General features: G+C 47.2%; 1 protein-coding gene across 8 annotated transcripts in view; it reads left to right on the top strand.

Annotated features, from left to right (window-relative positions):
- The window catches only part of ATP2B4 (ATPase plasma membrane Ca2+ transporting 4), a 100185-nt gene that overhangs the window by 39547 nt on the left and 37663 nt on the right, over positions 1 to 22975 (top strand). For all 8 annotated transcript variants that reach the window (XM_086345771.1, XM_086345776.1, XM_086345768.1 and 5 more), the window contains exons 2-3: positions 8144 to 8802; positions 20776 to 20973. In XM_086345771.1, coding sequence (XP_086201897.1) covers positions 8610 to 8802; positions 20776 to 20973 — 391 coding nt within the window. In that variant the 5' untranslated portion in view covers positions 8144 to 8609. The remainder of the gene's footprint in view (positions 1 to 8143; positions 8803 to 20775; positions 20974 to 22975) is intronic.

Below are 22975 nucleotides of genomic sequence, written 5' to 3'. Positions count from 1 at the left end.
GAGGGAACAGCGTCTGACTATTGTTTATGGCTTGGTGGCTTAAGACATGGTTTTTTTTTTTGTTTTTTTTTTTTTTTTTATCTCTGGCAGCTCCTCACTTTGGAACTTGCTAGGGAGGTTAGCTGCAAATTGAGTTATCAGGAAGTGTAGGGCGCTCTGCTTCTCAGGTATGTGTAGGAACTGGAGGGGATCTCTGATCCTGACTGTGTGGAATGTGAGGGAACTGGTTCTGAAAGAGAAAGAGCAAGTGCGAGAGTCAGTACTTCCTCTAAGTGGTGGTAAAGAACCTGTTAGATATTTGTCAGAAAATGAAGAGGCCCAGACTGGAGGGGAGGAGTAGGTACAGCAAGAGGACGGCACAGGAAAGGCCACTGACTTGCGGAAGAACAGGCACTTTTTAGGGCTTTGAATCTCAGCGTCTTCACCTGTAAGGTGGGAGTCACAGCCGTCCTACCTAAAATTGGTATGCCAAATCCTGTCACGTGTCACGACAGGTTGCACAACAGGTGTTACAGAACTTTAGGAGGAAAAAAATTACAATGATTTAGTGGTCATGTAAGCAGTAGGATTTCTTGACCCCACAGGAAGGGAAGAAAATTCCCTCTTCTATCCCGTCATCATTAGGCTGGCAAAATGCTAGAAACGGGGAGTGAGAACATGCCTTACCCAGAAAGCCCCGAGCAGCATGACTAATCCTGACTTGACGGGAGGCAGTGGCCTCCCGGACATCAGAGCGTTGCGCCCGGGGCTGAGGCTGCGTGAACACTTACCGGTCGTTCTTTGCCAGTTGCCTAATAAGGGTAGGGGCTAGGCAAGCTCAGCCACAGAGAGAGAGCAGTATTGGCTCTGGCTCCTGCAATGCCTCCAAATTCCAGAAGCACTTTCGCAGAGAGCCCGGCTTAAAAAGGGATCCCAGACGGGCAGCACCCCTTGCCTTTGTGCCAGCAGCTTCGTGCCTGGCCTGTGTGTGTCTCAAGGGCGGCCTGAAGCAGACCAGATTCACCCTTTTCTACCTGCCGCACGTGTTCTGACCTTAACTGGCCTTTTCGCATTGGTTGTCTGTGTGAGTGGAAGACTCTGGTCTCTTCAGGCTGCCCCTCCTTCTCTAGAGGCCCAAGGCTGCACTGCAGTAGTTGTTCCGTTGCCGAGTCACGGCCGACTCCTGCCACCCATGGACTGCAGCACACCAGGCTCCTCTGTCCTCCAGCATCTCCCAGAGTTTGCTCAAATTCACGTCACTGAGTCAGTGATGCTATCTAACCAACTCATCCTCTGCCACATCCTTCTCCTTTTGCCTTCAATCTTTCCCAGCATCAGGGTCTTTACCAATGACCCGCTCTTCACATCAGTGGCCAAGGGATTATAGCTTCAGCATTAGTCCTTCCAATGAATACTCAGGGTTGATTTCCTTTAGGATTGACTGGCTTGATCTCCTTTCAGTCCAATGGACTCTCAAGAGTCTTTACAACATCACAATTTGAAAGCATCGGTTCTTCAGCACCCAGTCTTCTTTATGGTCCAACTCTCACACCTACATGCCTGCTGGAAAGACCATACCTTTGACTTTACATACAGACCTTTGTTGGCAAAGTGACATCTCCACTTTTAATGTGCTAATTTCATGGCTGCAGTCACCATCCGCCGTGACTTTGGAGCCCAAGAAAAGAAAATCTGTCACTGCTTCCACGTTTTCCCCTTCTATTCACCATGAAGTGATGGAACTGGATACCACGATCTTAGTTTTTTGAATGTTGTTTCAAGCCAGGTTTTTCACTCTCATCAAGAGGCTCATTAGTTCCTCCTCACTTTCTGCTGTTAAAGTGGTATCATCTGCATATCTGACTTTATTGATATTTCTCCTGGCAATCTTGATTCCAACTTGTGATTCATCCAGCCTGATATTTCCCATTATGTACTCTGCTGCTGCTGCTAAGTCACGTCAGTCGTGTCCGACTCTGTGCAATCCCATAGATGGCAGCCCACCAGGCTCCCCCGTCCCTGGGATTTTCCAGGCAAGAACATTGGAGTGGGTTGCCGTTTCCTTCCCCAATGCATGAAAGTGAAAAGTGAAAGTGAAGTCGCTTAGTCGTGTCCAACCCTTAGTGACCCCAAGGACTGCAGCCTACCAGGGTCCTCCATCCATGGGATTTTCCAGGCAAGAGTACTGGAGTGGGGTGCCATTGCCTTCTCCATGATGTACTCTACATATAAGTTAAATAAGCAAGGTGGCCACAGGACAGGAAAATGTCAGTTTTTCATTCCAATCCCAAAGAAAGGCAATGTCAAGAATGGTCAAACTACCACACAATTGCACTCATTTCACACACTAGCAAAGTAACACAATTCTTCAAGCTAGGCTTCAACATTATATGAACCGAGCTGAATTTAGAAAAAGCAGAGGAACCAGAGAGCAAATTGCCAACATCCGTTGGATGATAGAAAAAGCAAGAGAATTCTAGAAAAATATATACTTCTGCTTCACTGACCATGCTAAAGCCTTTGACTCTGTGGATCACAACAAACTGTGGAAAATTCTTAAAGAGATGGGAATACCAGACCACCTTACCTGTCTCCTGAGAAACCTGTATGTGAGTCAAGAAGCAACAGTTAGAACCAGACATGGAACAATAGACTGGTTCCAAATCGGGAAAGGATTACATCAAGGATGTATATTGTCACCCTGTTTATTTAAGTTCTATGTAGATTACATCACGCAAAATGCCAGGCTAGATGAAGCACAAGCTCAGTCAAAATTGCCAGGAGAAATATCAATAACCTCAGATACTCAGATGACACCACCCTTATTGCAGAAAACAAAGAGGAGCTAAAGAGCCCTTTGATGAGTGAAAGACGAGAGTGAAAAAGCTGACTTAAAGCTCAACATTCAAAAAACTAAGATCATGACATCCAGTCCCATCACTTCATGGCAAATAGATGGAGCAACAATGGAAACAGTGACAGATTTTATTTTCTTGGACTCCAAAATCACTGCAGATGGTGACTACAGCCATGAAATTAAAAGACACTTGCTCCTTGGAAGAAAAGCTGTGACAAATCTAGACAGCATACTAAAAAGCAGAGACATCACTTTGCTAACAAAGATCCATCTAGTCAAAGCTATGGTTTTTCCAGTTGTTATATATGGATGTGAGAGTTGGACCATAAAGAAGACTGAATGCCGAAGAATTGATGCTTTTGCACTGTGGTGTTGGAGAAGACTCTTGAGAGTTCCTTGAACAACGAGGAGATCAAACCAGTCAATCCCAAAGGAAATCAATCCTGAATATTCATTGGAAGGATTGATGCTGAAGCTGACGCTCCAGTACTTTGGCTACCTGATGCAAAGAGCCGACTCATTGGAAAAGACCCTGATGCCGGGAAAGATTGAAGGCAGGAGGAGAAGGGGATGACTGAGGATGAAATGGTTGGATGGCATCACCAACTCAATAGAAATGAATTTGAGCACGCTCCAGGAGATGGTGAAAGACAGGGAAACCTGGCGTGCTGCAGTCCATGGGGTTGCAAAGAGTTGGACATGACTGAGCAGCTGAACATCAACAACAAAGCAAGGTGACAGTTTGCAGCCTTGTCATACTCCTTTCCCAGTTTTGAAACTGTCAATTTTTCCATGTCTGGTTCTAACTGTTGCTTCTTGACCCACATGCAAGTTTCTCCGGAGACAAGTAAGATGGTCTGATACGCCCATCTCTTTAAGAATTTTCCACATTTGTTGTGGTCCACACAGTCAAAGGCTTTAGTGTAGTCAATGAAGCACAAGTAGATGCTTTTCTGGAATTCTCTTGCTTAGTCCATGATCCAATTAATGTTGGCAATTTGATCTCTGGTTCCTCTGCCTTTTCTAAATCCAGCTTGTACATCTGGAAGTTCACAGTTCACATACTGCTGAAGCCCAGCTTGAAGGAGTTGGGGCATAACCTTTCTAACATATGAAGTGAGTGCAATTGTACAGTAGTTTGAACATTCTTTGGCATTGCCCTTCATTGAGATTGGAATGAAAACTGACCTTTTCTGGTCCTGTGGCCACTGCTTTCCAAATTTGCTGGCATATTGAGTGCAGCACTTTCACAGCATCATCTTTTAGGATTTTCCATAGCTCAGCTGGAATTCTGTTGCCTCCACTAGCTTTGTTCATAGTAATGCTTCCTAAGGCCCACTTGACTTCACACTGCAGGGTGTCTGGCTCTGGGTAAGTGGCCTCACCATCATGGTTATCATTAAGACCTTTTTAATATACTGTATTCTTGCCACCTCTTTTTAATCTCTTCAGCTTCTGTTAGCTTCTTACTGTTTCTGTTCTTTGTCATGCCCCTCCTTGCACGATGTCGCTAATGTTCTTAAGGAGATCTCTAGTCTTCCCCATTCTATTGTTTTTCTCTATCTCTTGGCACTGTTCATTTAAGAAGGCCCTTTTATCTCTCCTTGCTTTCCTTTGAACTCTGTATTCAGTTGGGTATATCTTTCTCTTTATCTTTTGCTTTTCTCTTCTCTTCTTTTCTCAGCTATTTGTAAGGCCTCTCAGACAACCATTTTGCCTTCTTGCATTTCTTTTTCTTGGGGATGGTTTTGGTCACTGCCTCCTGTACAGTGTTACAAACCTCTGTCCGTAGTTCTTCAGGCACTTGTCTACCAGCTCTAATCCCTTGAATTGATTTGTCACCTCCACTGTATAATTATAAGGGATTTGATTTAGGTCATATATGAATGGCCTAGTAGTTTTCCGTGTTTTCTTTAATTTAAGCCTGGAATTTGCAATACGGAGCTCATGATCTGAGCCACAGTCAGCTCCAGGTCTTGTTTTATAGAGCTTTTCCATCTTTGGCTGCAAAGAACATGATCAGTCTGATTGCGGTATTGACCATCAGGTGATATCCATGTGTAGAGTCATCTGTTGTATTGTTGAAAAAGGGTGTTTGCTATGACCAGTGTATTCTCTTGACAAAACTCTGTTAGCCTTTGCTGTGATTCATATTGTACTCTAAGGCCAAACTTGCCTGTTATTCTGGATATCTCTTGACTTCCTACTTTTGCATTCCAATCCCCTGTGATGAAAAGGACATCTTTTTTCGGTGTTAGTTCTAGAAGACAGTGTAGGTCTTCACAGAACCAGTCAACTTCAGCTTCTTCAGCATCGGTGGTTGGGGCATAGACCTGGATTACTCTGATGTTGAATGGTTTGCCTTGAAAATGAACCAAGATGATTCTGTTGTTTTTGAGGCTGCACCTAGGTACTGCATTTCAGACTCTTTTGTTGACTATAAGGGCTACTCCATTTCTTCTAAGGGATTCTTGCCCACAATAGGAGATAAAATGGTCATCTAAATTAAATTTGCCCATTCCCATCCATTTTAGTTCACTGATTTCTAAGATGTTAATGTTCAATCTTACCATCTCCTGTTTGACAATGTTCAAACTTGATTCATGGATGTAACATTCCAGGTTCCTATGCAGCACTGTTCTTTACAGCATCAAACTTTACTTTCACCTCCAGACACATCCACAGCTGAGCATCATTTCTGCTTTGGCCTAGCTGCTTTATTCTTCCTGAAGCTATGAGTAATTGCCCTCCACTCTTCCCCAGTAGCATATTGGACACCCTCTGACATGGGGGGCTCATCTTCCCATGTCATATCTTTTTGCCTTTTCATACTCTTCATAGGGTTTTTGCGGCAGGAATACTGGAATAGGTTGCCATTTCCTCTTCCTGTGGACCAAGTTTTGTCAGAACTCTTCACTATGACCTGTCTGTCTTAGGTGGCCCTGCACTGCATAACTTACAGCTTCATTCAGTTATGCAAACCCCTTTACCATGACAAGGCTGTGATCCATGAAGTGGTTTTTGCTAATGGTTATAACCTAGATAATGGTTATTGCTAATGATGCTGCTTGGAATTTTCCACTTGTTTGGGGGGTGAGGGAGTTTGCTCTCACAAGAAAAGATGGAGGGGCACATGGGGATTATTGCTTTTCTGCTTAAAGGACTAGATAACAAAAGTTCATTAAGATCAAATTAACCTTTTCACATCACTTGACTGTCCTATACAGGACACTGGTCATCTTTCTTTTTTTTTTTTTTGGTCATCTTTCATCTAAGATTTCCAGGTACTATTTCTATTTATAATGCCATTCATTTATCAATTTCTTCTCCCAGATAAAGGTGGGAGGAACTGAGCCCTAAAAAAAACTGAGCTCTAAGAAAGCTAAGTGACTTGTTCAAAAGGTTCTTGGGAAGATGGTAAATCTGGTTCTGAATCTACTATGAGTTATTCAGCCAAAAAAATTAGCTGAATGCCTGCTTTGTGTAGGTGATTGTCTGGGCACTGGGGAGAAAGCATTGAGCAAGACACATGAAAAATCTCTGCCTTCGTGAAACAGCCATGGCAGTAGGTGGTAGAGATAAAGAAAAAAAAAGGTTATAATTTCCAGTTAAGCTGTCAATCAGCACTGCCCTCAACATCCTCTCCAAAGGTTAAGGAGTTCCACTTAAGGGTCAAATGGGCTTCTTGCTGCTGTAGCCCTTCCCAAGGCTTCCAGGCTTGGAGAAGAAACCGAATTGGAGAGAAATGTCCGTGGTACTGCCTGTCCCGGTGCCAGGAGGATTGAAAGGAGTGTGATACACTGCCTCAGCTTCTCTTCTGTCCCCTAGGAATGTCACCTGAAAAGAAAAGGGAGCATGATGTTTGAAAAACAATAGCAACAAGAACAAAACAAAACGCTGCTTGTATAACCCTTTATAAGTCAGGGTAGCACTAGAAATTCACAGTAGAAGGAGTAAGCTGCGGGCATCCTGGGAGAGGGAGGGGTGTAACCGCCTCCATCCCCGCGGAATCTACTAAGAACAGTGCTGATTAGAATTAGTAAGAACTTTGGCCACATGTGATTTTTGGAAATTAATATAGTAGTCAAGCCCTTATCTGATGACCCTTGTACTTCCTGTTCATCGTCTAGAAGCAAGGACATCATCCACGTATAAAAGAGGGGCTGACCAGGGCTGGGCCCTCAATGCTTTGGCGCCGTGTTCAGAAAGATCCCCTTGGCATTTAAGTGGCTGGTGTGTGGTGGTCCTCTTGCCTGAAGCTGAGGACAGGGCTTAGGCTTTTTCTCTCCTTCATCCTCCCCGTTCCCACCCATCTCTCTCTCCCTAGTCAACATGTGTGAGGTGACATATGGCTTCCCGAGAGAACTGCTGACCTGAGACCCTCCGTTGTCACTCACACACAAGCTGACTTTGCTCCCCTACTGACCTTGCTGTGGCCCTAGGCTCTGGCTGAATTGATAGCTGTCATATTCCTGCAATCCCAGAGAAACTTGAACACTCACAGGCTTCAAACTATCTTTCTTCCTCAGAGGTCTTTCTGTTCCCATTATGTATAAATGTTCCACCCTGCATCGCCTACTGCTGGAGGGTTTTACTCATCCTTTTCTCCCCAAAGCTTTTTAGACTCCAAGATCTGAACATAGTACCTGATCTATTGACAACTGCAATATTTCTATACAGAAATATATACAACTGCAGAATTTCTATACAGTGTCAGGCCAAGTGTTCTCAGGGGCTGCAGGGGATGTGGCCGTCTTCTCCCAGGTTGCCCTCCTGGTTTGTACATGGGTGTGTTAGGAATGTGGTAGGGTACAGGGTTTGGAGGAGGGTGGCAGACTGGCAGGCTACCCTCCAGATCACTCTGGTCTGGACTCCTTTCCTGATCTCTTCTCACCTCTTAGAGGTAAGATTAAAACATTCTAAGATTAAAAGAGACTAAAACATTCTGTTGCAGGGCCCTCAAATAGACAGGGAGAGCCATTAGAGGTCATATAACCCGTTATTTCCAAGTTTCTCCAGTTGTGGGGTTTGTGTTGCTTGGTTTAGCAGAGGTGAGGTGTGAAGGCTGGGGTGTATCTGAAGTTATTTCTCTACACTGGAGTTTACAGGCTGCCGAGGGGCCCCCAGGGAAGAAGGGGCCTCTCCTAAGTCAGTCCGCTCAGCTTAGGCCTGAGCTATCAGTTCAGCTCAGATATCAACTGTCACCTAAACCCTTGCGCTAGAATGAGTACCTCTTGTCCTTGCTGTTGCTGGATCCCATGCTGTTCTAATTGTTTCTTTATGTCTGCCTTTGAATCTTTATTCCAGAGACCCAGTTGTCACCGGTTTCCAGGGAGCCCTCCTCGTTCTCCTCTCCTGCCACCTCTCTGCCACTGCAGTTGCTGGTTGTTGCTAAGGTTGCCTCCATGGTAACATGGACATCCTGTTTATCCCGCCATCTGGGAAAGTTGGTCTAAACTAGGAACCTACCTACCCTGGACAACTGCTTCCATCACCACCTGGGGACACCAGTCATCGTAACACGTGGTCCGGCTCACACTCAGTTCCCCCCTCCTCTTCCTCCTTTGGCTGACACGCTTCATACACAAGAAAGGACCTGGACCACAGGCTGCTGCTCTGAAGCTTCCTGCACAAGATTTAGTCGGTCTTAATCGCATCTGGACTCTCAGAGAAGAAAGAAGTAAGAAGTGAGGAAGAGAAACGAGAGACCCTGAATCAGTGGAAGGGAGAGTTCACATTTTCTCTGTTGAGGGGCTTGGTAACAGCAGGCAAAATGACGAACCCAACAGAACACACCTTGCCGTCCAACTCGATACTTGAGAGCCGTGAAGGGGAGTTTGGCTGCACAGTGATGGACCTGAGGAAGCTGATGGAGCTGCGCTCAAGTGATGCAATAGACCAGATCAACGTCCACTACGGAGGAGTGATGAACCTCTGCAGTAGACTGAAAACCAACCCTGTGGAAGGTAAAGGCCACGCCAGGGGCGGGGGATTGGAGGAAGGCGGCCTGTGTTCTGTCTGCGTCTAGAGAAGGAATGTTTCTGGAAACCTTGCTGCTATATCTGTGCAGGCAAAGTACAGTCTCCATAGCACTGAAAAGATGTCAGGCTGTGGAGAGAAACATTATTTCTTTCCCAGAGATGAGGTTTAGTGACTGTGGTATTCTCTGAAGATCATTCTTTCCTTCTCTTGTACAGAAGGGGGAATGTCTCTTATAAATGTTTATGTTAGAGGTGTGTTTATCAGTAAATAATCAAGTCCCTAACTCAGTATCAGTCTTTGATTGCAAAGGGTTGAAGATATGATTCTTCCCTACCCTGATCTTACAGTATAATAGGAAGAAGGGTGGGTGAGTCCGTCTACCTAATGTAGTACTTCTCTATGGTACACAGTTAGAAACAGGGTGGAAAATCAAAATGTAGAGAGTTTACCCACCATATCTTTGGGTTACTCAGTTTTCTTTCAGGAAATTATTGATGACTTTTTCAACCCTGTCTGATGTATTTTTAGTATAGTTCTTCTTAATCTATTCTCTAAAGAAAATGAAAAATCCAGCTTCATGCTTACCTGGCTCAGCCCAATTGCCCAGTGAGCCATGGTAATTTTATTTTGTTGAAATGGAGATATTACTAGAGAAATCTTATTTGCTTCTTTCTGCCTAGTTTCAGCATCTCTGTTACGGGTCCTTGCTTGGCCCTATCAGTCAGGCAGGCCTTGATTGAGTAGCTTGAGGTGGAGCAAAGATCTTGTCCTTGAGATGCCTTCAGCCTCTTGAGGTGTACCATTTCTGACCCTTTCTTGGAAGCCACATCATATTTTTTGCCAGTTCTAAGAAGTTGTGACCCCTAGCCAGTGTTATAAATTAGTGACTTGGAGTCCAGACTCTATGATTAAAAGGAAAAAGGGAGAAATTTTTATCTAGATATCTGTCCATTGCCCATGTTTTATTTTCTTTACCAGCAGGGAGAGCTGCCTTACATGGTCTCTGTACTTCTAGAGTTCACTTTCTTATCTTGTAGGCTTTGAGTTCAGTACTGGCTCTACCATTTACTAGCTGAATAACATTGAATAGTTTACTCATTCTCCGTAAGTAAAAATCATTTTCTTGTTTGCAAATGATATTAATACTTAGTCTATAGAGTTATTGGGATTAAATAATGTACGTACAATGCTTATTCTAATAATGGGTGTTCAATAAATTAGTTGTCTCACATTAAAACAGAGCCCATGCGTCTGATGATATTTGCCAGGATATGAGAGCCCATGGAGTGCAGGGTGTTATTCATCTGTCAGGCTGCTGCAGTCCACCTGCTGCCGCTGTCCATTCTCTGCATTCACCATCGATGTCAAAAGAAGCCTGCTTAGTGTGGCAGTGCTAAGCTGCTCTCGTGCGGCTCAGTCGTTGCCGTCTGTCCAGTTTCTCATGACTGCCCTTTGGGTAATGCCTTCTTCTTGTCAGCTGGATTTCTTTATTTTGCCACTTTCACAGTGGCTACTCCTATGTTTTCACTGAGATAATGCAGTACTTCAGGAACACTACTCAGAATTTAAGCAGGATCTTCCTTTCCCTCTTCCTGTTACGTTCTTTTCCCTTGGCTCAGTTGCTTCCTTCACAAAGTGAAACTCCGAATAAACTGGAACCTGAGAAACTTCCAAGAGCAGAGTCCAGACTTTCCTCCCAATTTCCCCGCCCCTTTCTCATAGCTGCTACTGTGTACTTCTAGTTCCCAGAGAGCTCCCATTCCCAAAGGCCAACATACGTGTTCTTTCATGTCAGAATCAGATATCAAATGCTTAGATTCTCTCCCAACCCCAGTTGTAGACCTGTAGTTGGAAGTCGCCTTCTGGTGTCAGGGGCTTCTGTTGCCGCAGACCCTGGCCACGCCAGGACCCCTGCCACCGGCACAGCTGTCTGCTGCCATTCCCCTGCTTCCTTGGATCGCAAACATGTGTCCTGATGGTTTTCAGTATTACAACTTACCATTGGGCTGGTCCTGGAACTGGGAAGCAGGCTGTCAGAAACAACTTTTCCATGAGTGATTTTTAGCGCTCAGGGCCAACAGTGACTCGCTCATGTGTGAGAAGGGTAAAGGGGTAAGAAAAGAAGCCACAGAAGAGCTATGACACGGGACTCTCTCCCCAGACAGAGGTGATGCTGCGCGGTTTGTTTGGACAGGCTGAGAAAAGAGTGTCAGTATCCAGGTGGCAGAAAAAGCCAGCCAGTGCACAGAGAGCACACGAGGGCGCCTGACAGCCAAGCACAGCTTTGTCTCCTGTGGTAGGTCCCTGCAGGCTGATAATAACATAAAGAAGTTTTCCCAGTGCTTGAATTCCGCTGATTGATTGGGAAGATCGTTCCCTAGAATATGACCCTTCCTCTTTATTTTCTGTTGGATTGATAGTATCTTTAGGATAGATTGTTTTACACCATAGCTACTAAGGGACCTTATGCAACTTGCAGTTTATAACTTTTCTGACACTAACATAGTTTTATTTCTCTCTCTCTCTCTCTTGTTGAGTGATCTCAACAGACCAAAAAAATTAAATGACTTGCCTAAAGTCTTACCACAGGGTAGAACTTGATGGAATAATTCGTGTTTTCTGACTTACAGACCATTAATGCTCTGCTGCCTCTTCAGCTAGAGCAGCAACACAGAGAGTCTCAGAAGCACAGATAGTTTTACAATTTGTTTTATATTCTGGTACCTGATAAAATGCCTAACTGTGACCCGATATTAATATGCATTTAATATTGGCTTGTGTTCCTTGAGGAGGAGGCAATGGCACCCCACTCTAGTACTGTTGCCTGGAAAATCCCATGGATGGGCTGCAGTCCATGGGGTCGCTAAGAGTCCAGTGACTAGTTGGAACAAGAGGCGGTGCCCCAGTGGCTAAGAGTTGGTTACATCTGAGATGACATGGAGGTGCTCAGCCCCCTCAGCACTCATCAGTGAGCAGACGAGGCTCAGCAGAGAGGCAGAGCTGATTGTGTCGGTTGGGTAAGCGGCTGCATTGTGTGTGTGTGTGTGTGCTCAGTCGTTCAGTCATGTCTGACTCCCATGGACTGTAGCCCGCCGGGCTCCTCTGTCTGTGGAATGTTTCAGGCAAGAACACTGGAGTGAGTTGCCATTTCCTCCTCCAGAGAATCTCCCTACCCAGGGATCAAACGCACACCTGCCGCACTGCAGGCAGATTCTTCACCGCCAAGCCGTCGGGGAGGCCCTAAGAGGTTGTGTTGCCTGAGGTTTATCAGCAAGAAAAACCTGAGCGTTTTGCACTGATGGGATCTTTTCAGTTTGCTCCTTTCCTCATTCCAGTTTCTCTCTCTCTTTTCACTGCCGCTTGGTTCCCGATTCCATCCCCACCCTCAGATTTTTCCAGTCCTCAAAGAGCCGGATGATACCCACTGGAAGGTAGCCTTTTATCTTCTGATTAATTTTCCATGCTATCTCCTGGCTTCCAAGAGCAAGAAAAACCTGTGTGAATCTGAACTGAGAAAACTGATAGCGCTGAAAAATTGATGCTTTGGAACTGTGGTTTTGGAGAAGACTCTTGAGAGTCCCTTGGACTGCAAGGAGATCCAACCAGTCCGTTCTAAAGGAGATCAGTCCTGGGTGTTCTTTGGAAGGAATGATGCTAAAGCTGAAACTCCAGTACTTTGGCCACCTCATGCAAAGAGTTGACTCATTGGAAAAGACTCTGATGCTGGGAGGGATTGGGGGCAGGAGGAGAAGGGGATAACGGAGGATGAGATGGCTGGATGGCATCACCGACTCGATGGACATGAGTTTGAGTGAACTCCGGGAGTTGGTGATGGACGGAGGCCTGGTGTGCTGCGATTCATGGGGTCGCAAAGAGTCGGACACGACTGAGTGACTGAACTGAACTGAACTAAGGGGAAGAAAGAAGTCTTTTCCTTAGTCTCCCTTGGTGTGCAGGAAGAAGAGAAGATCTGGATGAGAGATTCTTCGGTGCAGATAGAAAGTTGTATGAATTCTCCTTCCCCACAGAACCTTTCCACATGGGTCCTCAGCTGTGTTACCCTTTTTCAGAGAAAGAATGATGTTTTCTGAGGAGGTGCTATGCCAATATTAGGGGAGTCAGGGGACCTGGGCCCAGATCAGAAAGGGCAGAGAAGGGGAGCCTTGACTAAACATTGAATAATTACCTGTGGGCTTCCTTCAGAAAGCTAAAGGCTATTTATATTGAATTTGGATCAAGAAGAACGTTGTTGGGAGTTTCTATTTCATCTTTCCTCTACATCCTGCTGTTTCTTTTCTCCTCTGCAGAGCTGAGGTATGGCTGTAGGACACAGGGATTCTAATTTCTTTTCAATGACAGTGAACAAATAGTGTCCAGCAGGTAGTGGGGACACAGTGGTGAACACAACAGGGACAGTTCTTCCTTCCATAGGGCTTGACAGGCACTAAGAGAATACACAAAAATTAAGTCAACTTCAGAAATAGTGTCATAGTGCTGTGATGGTATTATGGGGACCTGGAGGGGAGGACAGCTGGGCTTAGGAGTTGGAGATAGGACTCCTCGATCATGTGACTGTCTAGGGAAGCTCTGGCCTGGCTGTGCTCTAGGGTAATTGCTACCACTTACTAAATGTTCCTGGCGTAATTATTGAGCAGCTACTTGGTTTGGGAAGCTGAGATTCTTTGGGGAGTAAATGGCAGGAAGGGGAAAGAAACTGCTTTGAGACAGCCCAGATTTTGATTTTTGGTTCATTAACTGTAGGATTTGAGTTGATATCTCCCGCCAGCCTACGGCTTCTGGGGTTCAGCAGTGTCCCTGTTGTGCTTCTGTTGGCGTGCCTTTTGAGGCCAGCGGCATGTCCTACCATGAACTATTTTTCCAAAAGCTGGGACGTGCTGGGGTTGGGCTGTTCCTCAGTGCGGCAGATTGAAATTTCTAGTAGCATTGTCAATCTGGGAGAAAACTGCACAGGTAGCCCCAGTAAATGTTCAACTACATGCTACTGTACTTCTAACACTAATATCATTTACATAATAGACTCTGCAAGAAATAGGAATGGATGAAGTAATACAAAAAGTTCTAGTACCTTTCCCATGCTCCAACAGATGAATGCATGCCTCCTGTTTAGAGACCACTGCCTTGGAGAATGTTAATGTTGCCAGGGGGTGTATAAAGAAATTGGCAAGTGGATATGGGATAGAATGGATGTGAGAGGAAAAGGGGTAACTGGCTTCTCTGAGATTTTCCTCCCTATCATTAGTCTGTTTATTAGTCTGTTATAGAAAATTAGTCTGTTTCAGAAAATCCACTTTTCAGTTAGTTCGGTTCAGTCACTCAGTCGTGTCCGACTCTTTGCAACCCCATGGACTGCAGCCCGCCAGGCCTCCCTGTCCATCACCAGCTCCCAGAGCTTGCTCAGACTCATGAGCAGTCTGCTTTTAGGAGTCCATCCAGCTCAGCTTAGAAGTACAGCTAAGCTGCCTCTCTCCTTGTGCCCTCTGCCCCGTAGCTATCACCTTGAAGATGTCAAGTAAATTACCCTAAAAACCAGTCCCATGGGCATGCCTGCCAAGATGAACAGTCTGTGGTCCTCTCTGCCCATCATACGTTGGGTGCCTGCCAAGATGAACAGTCTGTGGTCCTCTCTGCCCATCATACGTTGGGTGGATATATTAAGTTTAAGGCATGAGAGAGACTCATAGCAGAACACTATCTTTGAGGGAGGAGAAGGGGGCAAACCAGCTCAAACAGCCGGAGAGCAACTACACTGTGATGAGAATAGCTGAGGCAAGTCCAGGAGCTTCAAAAATGAAATATTTAGTACATGGTAGAGGGGTGGAGGTTTTCACAAAACCTGTAGGAAGCAGCATCAACAGTGGGATGGTAGGTAGATGGTTGAGAAAGACAGGAGAGAAAAAGTGCCCTTGCTGAGTCCCGCCTACCCTGCAGGGAATTCCATGTTGTGTCCTGGGAATTCCTTGTCTGCTTTGAGTTATACGCCTAGGGCCGAATTAGGCCAACGGTGCATGACAGCCACGGGCCTGCTGTTTCCCAGGCCAACTCCAGGCTCTCTGAATTCTTTCCTAGCCAGCTCCTCCTTGCCTGGAGTGGGGCTTCTGGCTTAGCTGGCATAATGCTGCCAAGCAGGGGATAGGGAATTCTGGAGGCAGGGAGAGTCGCTGCGTCTTCTCAACCCGAGAACCCTCCCCGCTTTCTCCCCTTCTACCAGGCCTAAGACCTTTGGTGCTCCATTCATTTGGCAACTCAGCAGAATCTCTTGCAAGTTTTGTTTTGCTTTCAACCTTGCGGTTGCCTTGCTCTGAATGTCAGCTGGGGGTGGGAAAAAAGATAGCATTCCTTCTTCAGCCAAGACAGATGTTGCATCTGCCCTTGGAAGTGGGGCTTTCACTCTTTTTATTTAGCTACAAGGTGTGAGCACTGGGGGTGTGACACCAGAGGGGCGGATGAACACACAGCCTGGGAGAGGGCAACCAAGCAGAGGGTAAGGAGGGCACTCTGGGCAGCTCTCTCTTCTCTGTGCTGGAGTTGGAGAGTTCACAAAAGGTGCACAGCAGAAGCCCAGACGGAAAGACACACCCCCGGACAAAGCTGTCCACCAAGGGCAGGCTTTGGGATCGAGAATGAGGAAAGGGCCATTCTCTTCTCAATCCGTCACCTCTTGCTGTGGCTTTAGGGAGGCTGCCTACTCTCTACAGGCAGGAAGGCCATAGGCACAGAGCGCGTCTCCAAGCTGCGGGTGTGAGAAGTAGGAGACGCAGAAGCAGGAAATGCTCTGACTCCTCAGAGCAGTGGCAGTGGCTTAGCACAGGAGCTGGCTGAAGCCTTTCAGTCCTCATGCTGATTTTAAGCTGCTCTTCCCTCTTGGTTTCCCTTGTGGCTCAGACAGTAAAGAATCTGCCTGTCATGGAGGAGACCGGGGTTCAATCCCTGGGTTGGGAAGATCCCCTGGAGAAGGGAATGGCAACCCACTCCGGGATTCTTGCCTGGAGAATCCCATGGACAGAGGAGCCTGGTGGGCCACAGTCCGTGGGGTCACAGAGAGTCAGACACGACTGGGTGACCAAGACTTTCACTTCTCTTTTACCCCATAATCCAGGGTTTTAAGGTAGGACTTGAAAGATATTCTGATGTCTGTTCTTCTCATGAACCAAATAGGATTGGCTTCTAAGCAACCCAGAGAAACCTCTCCCTGGTACTATCTGTGCAGCAGAAGATTCTGCTCTCCTCTTGGCAAGGCGTCATCGCCCACACCGCTGGGAAGTCCCTCCTGATGTCTGACCTGGCCGCACCCTCTCTGCACTGGCTCTGATAAGGGGTGCCTCTGCCGACAGTCCTCGGCCGCCCCTCCCTCCTTCCCGCTGGAGCCAGGCCATGAGGGGCTGGGCTGCCGCTCCTCTTCCAAGCCACAGCCCGCAGGGGCTCAGAGCAGACACAGATTTTCCACCGCCGCCCATTCCATCTCCGCTGGCCGGGCAGGGGCCGGGTGAGTCCCCAGCCTGGGGTGCGGGCGGTGACTTCCCAGGCCGCCATTCTTGTCCCCTTTCCCGGCTCATGTGCTAAATCTGGCTGAGGACCAGAGGTACTCCCGGTCTGGGTGGGACTTTTTGTCATATGTTCTTGGGGACACGGTTTCTGCTCATTTTCTTGACATATTTCTAGGGGAAACCCCTTTCCAGTTTCCCGCATTCTCTTCCTGCCAAGTCCTCCTTCCCCACTTTGGGAAGCGGTGTACTTGAGAAGCAGCTGTGAAGATGAGGGACTAAAACCCCCTTCTGGCCTGGGCAAGTATTTATGTGAAATCACAGCTGCTGAGATCAAGGCCTGAGAGCCTCTTGGGGGCTGGAAGAATTGGAATGGAAAGCCCCACATTGGGGGTTGGCGGAGCTCCCAGTCCCACATGGCTCTCCTGTGCAATGCTGCATGTCAGAGGATTCCCAAGGGCACCCGCCAGCAGCCCCACACTGCCCCTCCCTGCCAGAGGGTGTACGGGGTCCTGGGGCCACTTGACTTCTTAGGGGGGCTTTTATTTAAGAGCTGAGGGTGACTTAAGGTGGAGGAGAGAGGTGAGAGAAAATACAAAGAGGAAGTAAATGTGTGACTTTGAGAGCATCTAGGTAAGAGCAAGGCCTGACCTCTTTTTGTTTTCCGTAATGTATCTTGTTTCATTTGCTTGGGTCCAAAATAAGGCCAATAACGAAACTTTTATTGAATATAAAATTCATAGGTTGGACTCTTGACAGGCCTGGTGTCACCATGCCTGAGGACAGGAAAAAGACAGGACTCATTCACCTCAATTGTAAATAAAGGGTAGGAACAAGGCTGATTTGCCTAGAGGTGCAAGTGGGCCGGCCCTGCGGTAAATGAAGAAGGCTGACCAACCATTCCTGTTTGCCTGGAGCTGAGAGGTTGTCCCAGGAGACAGGCGCTTCAGTGATGAAATCTGGAAAGTCCTAGGCGAAGTAGGAAAGGTTAGTCACAGCAAAATGGAGCCTCAGCTGAGTACAGCTGCCTCCACGCCCCAGCCCCCTCTGTGTGTGAGTTGGAATCCAGCTGCTGCTTGTGGAGCAGCTACAGACTGCCACATATTTACTTGAGTAGTTACCAAACCTGTCTAGGCCTCAGGTTGCTTGAATGAGAAATGGGGTTAATAGCAGCTATCACTCAGGGCTTTGCAGTGTTTCAGTGAGAAGACACAAATGTGCCTAAATGTTCACGATAATATCTATTACTCATGCAGTTCATTCAACGAATTTGTGCACATGTCAGGCACTGCTTTAGACCTAAGGAACAAAGACAAAAACCCTGGCCTTGTAGAGGGAGATAAACAAATGTAGAACAAATATATCAAATAACCTATTCCAGGAGAGGACCTGTAGAGGGAAACAGTTGAGCAGGCCAAGGGGATCCCATGCGCTGGGGCAGAGATGTCCGCGTGAAATACGCTGGTCAGGGTTAGGGCGTTTGTCTGAAGACCTGAAGGAAGTGAAAGGACAAGCCCTAACTTGTGAAGGGAAATCTGAGAAAGAAAACAACATGTGCAGGGACCCTGAAATGGAAACATGTCTGGTGCACACAGAGAATCGCCGGAAGGCTAGCTTGGCGGGATCTCGGCGAACAAGGCGGAAATGGTAGCACTCCCCAGGTGGGGAGCTGGGTGCTCACAAAGGGGGCCACCAGGCCGGCACAGACTTCTACTCCGTTTCATTCCACGCGAAAGGGCAGACGAGTGCCACGGGAGTGTTGAAAAAGATCATTCTGGAACCAGAAGAAACTGAGGGCAGAAAGCTAAGGCTGGAAGCAGGAGGCCCATTGGACAGTCGCCGTAGCCTAGCTGAGAGACGGCCAGGGCTTAAACCAGCATGGGAGCAGTGGGAGATGAGAAGTGAGGGGGACCTGGATGTATTTCGAAGGTAGAGATGATACATTTTCTGACTAAATGGGTATTGTAGATAAGAGAGAGAGAGGCGTCAAGGATGATTACGAGGCATTAATATGAGAACAGAGTGGGGCAGGGTTACCTCAGTGGAAATGAAAGTGTAAGTCGCTCAGTCGTGTCCGACTCTTTGCGACCCCGTGGACTGTAGCCCGCCAGACTCCTCTGTCCATGCGGTTCTCCAGGCCAGAATACTGGAGTGGGTTGCCATTCTCTTCTCCAGGGGATCTTCCCAACCCAGGGATCGAACCCAGGTCTCCTGCATTGCAGACAGATTCTTTAGCATCTGAGCCACCAGGGAAGCCCTTTCAGCTAGACTGGTGTTGAGTCTTTTGGCCTTTTGGCCTTCACTGGACTATTGGCATGTGATAACCTTCTGTATCTGATGTCTTGATTTGCCCTCATAGTCGTCTACTCGCCCTTCTTATGGAGGGAATAGCATCTCCTCCCTTTACGTCGTAAATCCTGCTTTCTTAAGAAACATCCCGGCTAGATTAACAAGTATCAGAACTGTTTCTCAAGAGCAGGCCTAGCCATCCAGCACAGCAGTTCCAGTTGGCACACATGTGTTATCTCAGGTCCCTGGGAGAAACACCCCACACGGCCCTGTTCCCTAGCAACTCTGCCTCTGCCCGCCTGGGGATCGAGATGCCCTGCCCAGGAACACTCCTTTCCCAGGCTCTGGCGTTTCTTGCCTGCTGAGAACCGACTCCTCAGAGTGGTGGGGGCAGGGAGCCTCTGGCAAGCAGCCCGTGTTGCTTCTAGTGCTTTGGCCAACCCCCACCCCCACCCCCCGCCCACCCGTTCCCCTGCAGACCTCTGCTGTGCCTCTCAGCTCTCTAGCCAGGGTCCTGCTCTTGGCCCCGAGGAGGCAGGAGGCCCTGGATAAGAGCATCAGGGGCCACTTCCCCAACCAGCTTCCTGCTTCTCTCTGCCGAGCGCTAGCAGGTAGAAGGAAGCAGTCTCCAGTCCCCATTCCACAGTCGTGGGTGCCAGTTCACACCCCTGCTGTATCTCCAGGCAGGGTCCCCAGGTATATTTCGATACCTCTCCTGATGGTTTTTGTCTTTAGGGTGGAGGAATGGACCCTGCAAACAGTACTCCCTTGGGTACAGATTTTCCCATTTTCAAAATCCCTGTCTGAATGTCTTCCTTAGTTCTAACCCAGATCTCTTTCTTTGCCATTTAAAGTAAGGCGCTTGGGTCCTATTCAGTGGAGACAGAAGTCTGCCGGCCCCCAGTGTCCCTCTCCCCCCAGCGGACCAGCCCTTCAGTGTGGAGAGGGCTGAGGTCCTCGCATCAGTAGCCCGTCCTTTCCTTGCAGCTTCCAGGCATCTCCTCGTCCCGTGCCTCTGGGTAAAGCTATGTTAAGTGTCTCCATCCTCTGATTCTAACCCTCCACACTGCTGATCTTTTTTCAAGACAAAGGTTGCCTCACCCTGCCTGTGGGGAACCCATCAAGCAGTATAGCCAACAGCTAGTGCCAAAGCAAGGCTATTCGCTAATCAAGTTGTGTAAACAACTTGATAAATGCCGCCTGGCATTAATGTAAATTATATGCGTTCTCCTCTTTCCTTAAAGTGTAACCCCTCCTGGGCGCATGAGAAGAGCCTAGGACTCTGGGAATAACTCTGCCTCTTATTCCCTCTGGGGCCGTGCCTGGACTCTGTGTGCACACTCACATGGGTATGTCAGCACACGTGTGTTAGTGGAGGGCGTGCTGCTGACCGCGGACTGAGCGCTGTCTGACTTTCCGCGCTTTCACCTCCACTGTTCTCTCTTTTTTCACTCTGAACGACAGTGCTTCTCCCAGTGCTTTGTCTAAGCAGTACTCGTAGCACTTAGTACATCTCCAAGTACGTAGTTCTTAGTAGAACAGTAGTACCTCTTAAAGATGTGTGTGTCTGTGTGTGATGGAATGGGACGGCTCTGTATGCCTAAAGGGGATGTTTGAAGCTGGAGTCTCATGAAGTCTGTATTCTGTTGATGTCCTGAAACCTCTGGAACTTGGAGTCAGGACAATTGGTTGGGCTCTGTCTCCTAGCCTCCTAGCATGACCTTGAGCAAATAGCTTATTCTTTATGGCCTTTTTGTGTGAGCCCGTAGGTAGAAGCCACCTCTTCTTTTAAATCATGGCCAGCATTTACATGTTAATATAAGAGGAAAATTCTGTGTCTCAGGAAACATTTTAATGTACTCTTAGAGCTGAAGCCTGGTGCAAACTCAGTGAGGAAGAGATGAAACTGTAGGTCTGGGTTAGCTTACCCTGGAGACCAAGAGGAGTGAGCAGCCCCTGTGACCAGCTTGTCTTCGTTTGCCCCCATTTCACACCTGCTGAGTCTGGGGAAAATGAGGCTGGTTGGTCACCCTAATTGGATCTCATATTTGGGCAGATTGGGAAGCAAGGGATCCTTTTTAAAGGGCTCTTTTGACTGCCTTCCTCCGTCATTCAGCTCTTCCTCTTTTTTCTTGCTCGTTCACTCCGCTCCTGTCTCTTTTTCAGGCCTATCTGGAAACCCTGCAGATCTGGAGAAACGTAAACAAGTGTTTGGACAGAACTTGATTCCCCCCAAAAAGCCCAAGACCTTCTTAGAGTTAGTGTGGGAAGCCCTCCAGGACGTCACGCTCATCATCCTGGAGATCGCGGCCATCATCTCCCTGGTCCTGTCCTTCTACCGCCCCCCGGGGGGAGAAAACGAACGTGAGTACCTTGAACAAACAAGCGTGACTCCTGTCTGGGCTCTTTCCACTGTCACTGAAAAGCACGTAGTGTGTGTTGACAAATTTTATTAGGTTGGTGCAAATATAATTGCAGTTTCAGAGCATGAATTTTAAAACATAACTAGTTTTAACAGGAACCATTACAATAAACACATTTTTGCCAATGAGAAACGTTCATTTATTCCTGTAGTGTAAAAATCTGTGTTTCAGGATGCGACAAACTCTTGGGAAGCATTTTTCTGCATCCTTAGGATTGTGGAAGCATGTTCCCTGCAAAATGTTGTCAAGATGCTTGAAAAAGTAGTCAGTTGGTGAGAGGTCAGGTGAATATGGGCTTCCCTGGTGGCTCAGATGGTAAAGAGTCTTCCTGCAATGCGGGAGACCCGGGTTCGATCCCTGGGTCGGGAAGATGCCCTGGAGAAGGAAATGGCAACCCACTCCAGTATTCTTGCCTGGAGAATCCCATGGACAGAAGAGCCTGGTGAGCTACAGTCCTTGGGGTCACAAAGAGTCAGACATGACTGAGCTTTGAACTTTGAACATGGTGGATGAGGCAAAACTCTGTAGGCCAAATCGTTCAGCTTTTGAAGTGTTGATTGTGGAGAAGAATTGGGCCCTTTCTGTTGGCCGGTGCCAGCCGCAGGCGTTGGACTTTCCAGTGCATCGCGTTGATTTGCTGAGCATACTTCTCAGATGTAATGGTTTCTCCCAGATTCAGAAAAGTTTAGTGGATCAGACCGGCAGCAGACCATCAGACAGTGACCATGACTTTTTTTGGTGCAAGTTTGGCTTTGGGAAGTGCTTTGGAACTTCTTCTCAGTCCACTCACTGAGCTGGTCATCTCCAGTTGTCGTGTAAAATCCACTTTTTGTCGCACATCCCAATCCAATCGAGAAATGGTTCGTTGTTGTTTTGTAGAATGAGAGAAGATGACACTTCAGAATGACGATTTTTTTGATTTTCAGTCAGCTCACGAGGCTCCCACTTACCGAGCTTTTTCACCTTTCCAATTTGCTTCACGTGCCAAACAACCGTGGAATGGTCAACATTAAGTTCTTCAGCAACTTCTTGTTTAGTTGTAAGAGGATCGGCTTCAGTGGCGGCTCTCAGTTGGCCGTTGTCAGCTTCTGGCGGCCGGCTGCTACCTTCCTCATCCTCAAGGCTCTCATCCCCCTCTTGGACCGCCACTGCCCTGCACGCTCGTCAGCAGTTCCTGTACCAGACATTACTGATGTTGCAAGTTGTCTCCACTGCTTTACAACCCATTTTGAACTCAAATGAGAAAAGCATTCAAATTTCCTTCTTATCTAACATCATTTCCATAGTCAGTATAAAATAAACAGCAAGAAATGTCATTAACAAAAAAAAAAAACGTAAAGCAAATAATGCACATTAAAATGATGTACAACATAACCACATTTATTAAGAATGTATTCCAGTAGCAAATGGCAAACTTCAATAATGCAAAAGCTGCAATGACTTTTGCACCAACCTAATAGCTTAAGTGTTGTGCATGTGCCTGCCCCCCACCCCGTTATCTGAGTGGGTTCTCCAAAGGAAACTAAAAAGTAACTAGTAGGCTATTCTTCCAACTCATCCTGATTCCAAGGTCTTCCCCCCCTTTCCTAGTAAATCCTTATTCAGAATGTTATGAATCCTCTGCCCTCTCTAAACCAACAAGACCATGCACCTCAAAGTTCCCCCGTCCCCCACGCTGGGCATCACGGGAAATAGCAGTGGGAACTGCCATGCTGGGGTCATAAGGCCTCTCTATGTGTCTTGCCTGTAGTTTTCATTGACCTGTTTCATGCTGTTTAGTCATATGCCTTTTTTGGGTAAACATAAGTAGTTATATATTGGTGACGAGATGATGCCCAATCCTGCCGTCCTCTGCTATCTTCAGGATAGCTATTTTACCCGAGTTTTCTGTTCTTCTCTTCCCCTGGCTTTCTGTTCTGGGGAGTTATGGAAGCACAACCCCC

This window comes from Bos grunniens, chromosome 16, assembly GCF_055505025.1.
Source record: "Bos grunniens cultivar Pamir isolate PY7600 chromosome 16, Bosgru_T2T1.0, whole genome shotgun sequence".
NCBI lineage: Eukaryota > Metazoa > Chordata > Mammalia > Artiodactyla > Bovidae > Bos > Bos grunniens.
This window is presented reverse-complemented; position numbering and strand designations above follow the sequence as displayed.